The 7,053-nt window shown below is 37.9% G+C and overlaps 1 protein-coding gene across 4 annotated transcripts in view; it reads right to left on the reverse strand.

The window, feature by feature from the left end:
* Positions 1–958: 958 nt before the first annotated feature.
* DNAI3 (dynein axonemal intermediate chain 3) overlaps positions 959–7,053 on the reverse strand; it is a 28,273-nt gene continuing 22,178 nt past the window's right edge. The window contains exons 16-23 of one of the 4 annotated variants that reach the window (XM_065072656.1): positions 6,966–7,053; positions 6,639–6,739; positions 5,747–5,810; positions 5,212–5,342; positions 4,306–4,510; positions 3,822–3,913; positions 2,450–2,583; positions 960–1,878 (exon numbers count right to left, since the gene is read on the reverse strand). In XM_065072656.1, the coding sequence (XP_064928728.1) occupies positions 1,872–1,878; positions 2,450–2,583; positions 3,822–3,913; positions 4,306–4,510; positions 5,212–5,342; positions 5,747–5,810; positions 6,639–6,739; positions 6,966–7,053 (822 nt within the window). In that variant the 3' untranslated portion in view covers positions 960–1,871. Of the gene's footprint in view, positions 1,879–2,449; positions 2,584–3,821; positions 3,914–4,305; positions 4,511–5,211; positions 5,343–5,746; positions 5,811–6,638; positions 6,740–6,965 lie in introns of those variants that run through there. The other 3 variants (XM_065072657.1, XM_065072658.1, XR_010474386.1) reach the window with 3 other exon arrangements.

Here is a 7,053-nt window from a genome sequence, read left to right on the forward strand (position 1 = left end):
CAGGAGTCTCTGACCCTCAAACGGTTTGGTGAGTCATGGAAAGAGTGAACTCACCCGTATAGAGTTTAATCTGTCCTCCTCTGATAGATTTAATTTCTGCATGACAGGCTCTGCTCAGTTACGTGGTGTTTGACCTGGCTATTGAAACTGAGCAACCAGCAGAGCACTGCTTATGAAAGAGTCATCTCTGTGGATGGAGGACGAACGTTAACATTAATGAGCTGTTACTCATTTACACTGGTAAATATTAAAACTTCTGTATAACACCATTAGATCCCTCTCAAGAATAATTGTCTTTTTACAGAAATGCGTACATGCAACAGCCACAGTGTGCCTGGCAAAAGCTTTTTGTTCTAAATAATACTGATTTCTTCAAGGGAACGATGTATTTTAATGGCTTTGGTTTTCTGTTTGTAAGCATTTGTCAGGCTTAAGTAGCAATTGTTTTCTAATCTGATGATAAATGAAAGTGGTTCAGCCTGCAAAATTTGAGGGGTTTATGAATAGTGTGGTCAGATCTAGGCTTTTGGTACAGCAGTCCCTGAAATTTGTTTAGTAATTTATATGGTTCCCCCTTAGTGGATCGACATATGGATTTGACAGAAATGCAAGGGGTTGCCCTATCATTTACATGTAGTAAGTAATAAATAGAAGACTTAATAGCATGCAGAGTATTTGTTGTGGCTGCATTCAAGGGAATAAACCAGGTTGCTGTTGTTGAGGGACCACTGATGTTAACTATTCCTTGCAAGAGCACTATATGATGTCTTTAGAGCATTGTAGCCATCTTCTTGGGATGGACCCTCCTGCAGCAGTGATGGCCGCCTCTCTTCCCTGCTGTAATCCAGGTTGACTGCACATGCTATTTGGGGAAACAATAGCTTGTGGAAGTTTTAGTGACTAAAGCTAGCTAATGATAAAATCATCTTTAGTGAAAAAAATACCTTTGCTCTTATGCTTTATGAGCTTCAATGGCTCGTTGGTTTATAAGAAGAATTCAGGGTCTGGCTGTGATCTTTAAATCACTTTGGTGAGGGTGGAGCTTTTGCATGAGGAATTGTTCCTTTCATCTCCTGTGTTACTGTGATTGCTGTAGCCATCAGAGGTATCAGTGTGCCTGTGTGCCCTCCTCTTCCCCAGCAGCTTCTTAGGGACGTGGGGCTGCACAAGTCCCAGGTAAGCGTCCTTCTCTCGGGAGTGCTTTTTGTCACCATATCTCCAGAGCAGGAAATGTTCTGGGTATCTCAAAAAAACCCCTACTTCTTGTCCCTAAGTTTTCAGGAGGAGTGTAAATACTTTGGGGATGATGGAGGAGGAGGTTGCTGGGGCTGAGCAGCAGAATTTGGATGGCCTATGTGAATGTAACTACTGGAGTAGAACGGCTTCCCCTCTGGTGGAATGCAGATTGGAGGGGTGAATACTGGCCTTTTGGGTTGATCGGCTGAGTTGTGTTTAAGTTTTTTACAGGGTATAGAGCTCTGAGAGACACAGAACCTCAAAAACTACTATTTCAACAGGTAAAATGTTCATTATATCTGTATTAATGAAAGACAGAGGTGGAAGTGTGCCAAAAGCTGTTGTTCTCTAACCACATTGTGAGTAAACAAATGGATAAAGTTAAAGAAACAATCTCTGACTGCAGGATCTTTATTTCTGAGGCTAAAGATGTTCTGCTGAAATAAAGAGGTCCTGAAACAAAAAGCTCACTGTTTCTAAAGCTGGTAATGGGCTCTAGGTATCTAATGAGGAAAGTATTTCTTGTCTGTTTACTAGTACTAAATCTGCTAATATCTGCTTCTCCAGGTCCAGAAACATGGCGTAGTCTGCATTTTCTTGCTCCTCCATCTCTTCTTTTGTTTTCTATAGAGCAGTCATACTCTGAAGAAAAAACACAGACAATAATGTGCTGTTAAGCTTTGAAACCTGAAAGCATTCCCATTGCTTCCTAGTGGATAGTATCAGTGCTATCACAAATTAATGAAAATAGGCGCCAACTAGGGCTACATAAACTGAATTGTTATTTCCTTCGTTGATTAGTTGCTCTTATTAAACCGTTTACAAAATAATGGATAGGCAAAATCCTTATGTGAATAAAGAATGGAAGGCTGGAGCCTCTCCTTGCTTGAAGGAGCAATGCTCATAGAGAAGTTGCAAAAGTCTACGTTTTTGAAAGAGCAATTGACACAAAAAGAAAAGCAAATTCACAGTTGTTAAATGTCCACAATGCTCTTGCAGGAGTTGCACTTAACCAAGAGCTGAACTCAGGTAAACTAGGACCATCAATTCTACTCCAAAGAATTGTAAATATGAAATAAGGAGCTGCTAAGCTATTCTGATTATGATGATCCTGATTTTTTTGAAATAATACGGGAAATCCTGCCTAGCAAAACAGGTGCATTTTTAAGACCCAAAGAAACAGAAAGTTTTCTTCATTCCAATTATAACATACTGTTTTCTCCCTCTGTGCCTCCAGCTTGATTTCAATTCTGTTTTGGCTTGAAGCTCTTGATATTCTTGAAACTCTTGTTCACAGTAGTTCAGGTATTTGACTTCTCTTTCAAAATAATCAAGTATGGTGTCATGCTGTTAACACAATGACAAACAAGGGTCATTACACACCCAAAGACACAGAATTATTTTTGATGATCCTAAACCGTATTATTAGTTTATCTGTATTGGGAATATAGATATCTCTAGTTATCTGAATAATTTGCAGCAAAACAATATAAGATGGGGATTGAAACAAATTGATTCTGGATACAAATATACATGGGGTCAAATATTTTTTATGACACTGACTCTGAGTAGATCATCCTTCAGGACTTCCACTAGTCTCTACAAAAACATTTTTCAGTGAATACTTCAGTTAGAATGAACATAATCTAAATATTAGTGACCGCTCCTGGGTTAAAAATTCTGTGCTTTAGTGTAGTTCCAAAACACACATAATCTGGGCAGAAGCAGTATGTTTCCTCATGTTATAGCACTTAGCTCCTGCCTTGCTTTGGTGAGGTTACTTTTACTAAAATGAGGCTGCTGACCTGGTGCTATATTGCTACATGCACACAGAAAACCTTTATGGGATATTTATAAAGTATTGAAGTGCATACATAACTTAAAACTGGGGTTGGACAGGAAGACAAAGTTGCAATGTAAAAATAACAGACCAGGTAGCAGGTAAGACTGCTGGGCTGGATAAGATGAAAACACTAGTTTGATCTTTGACTGGGAGATGGGGGGAAAGAACAACTGAAAATGTGGAAATAAACATTAAAACTGTTTCCATTGCTCCCATGGCCCTTAGGTACAGGTAGTCCTTATTGCAGAAGAGAATGAATAAAGGGTAATGTTAGTAATAGTCTGCAAAATGTGCTTTAACCAAGCTAGAACCAAATACTAAGACATGTAAATCAAAGTAACAAATTTACAGGAGAAAAACTGATGCAGATGCAGACAAAAAGGTGTAAAGAAAGAGAAACTCAGTATATTTACAGTATCATGCACTACATAGCATTGTTTCAGTGCATGAAACCAGGTGTCATTTTATGCATGTGGCAAAAAATGCCAAACTCTTTACTGTTTTCATGTAGCTGGGTGTGAGCAGAAGAATTCTGCCAACTGTCACCCAGGTTTCCTTTAGGTGTCTCCAATCTGAGCTCCACACAAAGTCAGCTTTGCTACAGGTGATTATTGTAGAATATAGCCATACTGATCAGAAACTAATTGCCACCATTTGAAGGCAGGTTTTTCCAGGCAGGCCTGTTTCTGTGTTGATATTTCAGGATATATTGTCACAGAGATGGATAAATATTCTTACCAACCTCATTCTCTGAAGGCTGACTTAGTGTCTGACAGATTTCCAAAACATGCAGTACGCCAAGATCATCAGAAACAGCTAAAAAATGTTGGTTTGCTGAAAGACATTTGACAAGAAACATACAAACAATCTAAATTCCACAGTAACACATACCTCCACCCAAACATGAGCTACAGAGAGTTCACTTTTGTTGTGGTCTTTTTGGTTTGTTGTTAACTGCAGCAAAAGGCAGCGGCATTGCTCTCCCGTTTTCTTGACAAATGAAATTCCCCTTAATGTTTGTCTTTTCAAACGTTTTTTAAAAATTAAATATTTTCAGTTGCTTAATGTCATGGTACTACACTTAGAACTGATGTATGCATTTTTGGATATACAGTGCAGTGTTAAATTAGTGGAGGTATGTATTTATTCTATAAGAGGCTCTGTAACAAGAGTCAGGCCATTTTGCAAACAGGGCATGGAGTAAAATGCAATCACCATCTACATACGTGAGGCAATCCAGGGGCTGATGAAAGTGATCATTGATTCAGAGACGCTCTGGAACTGAGATGGCTCATACGTTTTCTTCAGTAAGTCCCAAATATCTATATTTCCATCATCTCTGCCAATGAAGAAAACTCCTGGTCTTGTTAAGGACCATTTTCCTGCAGTGTATCTTCCTGCAGAGCAGCTTGAGTGAAGGATTGGTCCATTCTTGATTATTTAAAAAAAAAAAAAAACAAAACAAAACACAAAAAACCAAAACAATAAAAGATAGACCCAACAACCAAACAGTACTATCCATTCACTACTTGAAATCTCCTGTCAGGTAGGAACATCCGCAATTTCAATGATCCTATTACAAAAATTCTATCAGTGGCAAAATTGGTATCACCTTCTGCAGATAAAGAGAATTGTAGGGAAGTAAAAAAACCTGATATCTCACCTGAAGGTAATCTGTCTATCTGCTGTCAAATCTGTGGTCTACAGATTTTGCCAGGTGCAGCTAACCTGGATTCCTACATGAGAGGAACTGTAAAAAACCCAGCATTTCTTTATCTTCACAGGATTAAGAGACTGTGTCCTCAGTATGAGTTCTTCAGACCTGTTTATCACATATTGCCTTTATTCTTGGTTTCCGTAGCAACAGAAATAATTTATTGAGAAGCTAGTTTGCAAGGTTGGAATTAAATAAGGTCACTTCATTTGTTCTGTAAAAGGCAAGTTTACAAAGCTATTTCTAAAATAGTTTTCTGATGTCAAGAAAAAGGAAAATATTTTCATATACCTGATTTATTTCTAAACTATGAAGCTTTGTGACTTACAAACATTTCTGAAAATACAGTCTCTGAAGCTATTATAGTTCTGTTTTGTAAATACATAAATTATTTTGCAGTTGTGTTAAAGTAACTTACTGTAACCCCTTCTTTCCAAATGGCAAAAGTTTGTCCTCCAACACTTAGAATTACGTCTTTAAAAAATGGAGATCTCTGGAGACTGTCAATAGTTTCAGTGTGGATGGTGTATTTCTGCACGTGCTTCTGACCTAATGAAATGAAAAAGGCAGTTGCTCTTACCTGGTGATCATCTTCACGAGGGGAGTTACACGGGGCGAAACGAGCACAGGCTCCAGCACAGGCTCCAAAGACACCAGCCTCGTTATTTGGCTCACAAGGTATAGAAATTGCAATTGCCACAGTTCTAGTTACTTCCATGATTTGTGCCAATGGGGACATAGCGATGCAGCTGTGACACTGCAGAGGGGTTTTGCTGTTCTGTCATGAGAGCTGAACTGCTTGAGCTTTGGGGGTACTGCTAAATCCTGGTGTCATCAGCGGGATAGACTACAGCAGATGAGCAAGAACTTTAAAAGGACAGAGTATAGGTACAAATATTTTAAAGTTAATGGTACATTAAGGTTTAAACAGGTATTGAGAAACTTGAACTTACTAACTTGCTTTTCTGAGTCACTATCAATTTCCACTTTCCAGTCAGAATAAACAATATCTCCATCCTGTGATGCCAGAAAGATCAAGTAAATGCTGATGTTAGAGCTTGGTGGCTTATAACAAAGTGACCTATTTTTAAGCTGGGACTTAATTATAACCATCATTAAATAATTTCTGAGTGAATTAAAACCTTAATTTGCAGCCAATGACTGAAAAAAACACGAAGAATTTTGATCACTGTTTTTCAGTTATGTATTGCCAAAACGGCTTTTAATTTCCTTGATGTATTTCAGCAGGCCTTCCTGCAGAATTAGCTGCTCCATATTCACAGTTCATGCTTTGCTCCAGTCTTTGGGGAAAAGGTGACTAGAAGCAAAAAGGTAGCTAGAAGCTAAATTTTCATTTCCATATGAACCCAAAAGTGGGAACATTTTTGGAGTTTTAGATACGTGGGGTAGATAGAGAGCTATGAATAGCTGGGGCTTCCTGAAGTAGAAATAAGTTGTGGAGTAGTCTGTGTTATAAGTGTTTTCACCTGGCATTTGGGGAAACAATAAAAAATTACTAATCTTACGGGTTCAGGAATCAGGAAATACTGTTTAGCTCCTGATAGCAGATAGTTAAATTCAACGTATTTTAGAAATGTCTTCTAATTCTGCCCTTGTAGTAAGGGTTAGTAATCTACCAAATTTTGGAGGGTTGAAAATTATTTTAAGCATGTAGCTAAATGCATTAAAATGGGAGTAAAATGTGGCATGTCCAGATAGATCTTTTTAGTTAACTCCTGAAGAAAACATGTGTGAAAATACATTTGTGAAAATACTAGTTTATTTTCCAGTCTTTCGGATATCTTGGATTAATATTTTCAGTAGTAATCTATTATTTTCACTTACTTCAGTTCCAACAAGAAGGCTGGTGGAGATACTCTCTAGAACTTTCACATTTTTGCTTGAAGTACTCCTCTCTCTATACAGGCTCTGTTTGGCAGGTACGTCTAGTGTGTAAGGTACAGAACTGCTCTTTTTGTATTCAATACATGTACTCATCCTTGTAGTCAACATGTGTCGCACTTTGAATACCAGTATCTTTAACAAATCTTTTTCCCCAGATGAATTTAGCTACACAACATTTTGTTGCTCATCTTTCATTATGTATTATATATACTGAAATATAAGCTTATTAAAAACATTTTCCCCAATATGGTGTAATAAAAATATTACCTGAGGTTTTGTACTGACAATGCAGTTCCCTGAAATTAATTCTTACAGGACTGTACTCTGCATTGGTATCATTTTCACACAGGTTTAT

Source organism: Columba livia, chromosome 8, assembly GCF_036013475.1.
Source record: "Columba livia isolate bColLiv1 breed racing homer chromosome 8, bColLiv1.pat.W.v2, whole genome shotgun sequence".
Taxonomy (NCBI): Eukaryota; Metazoa; Chordata; class Aves; order Columbiformes; family Columbidae; genus Columba; species Columba livia.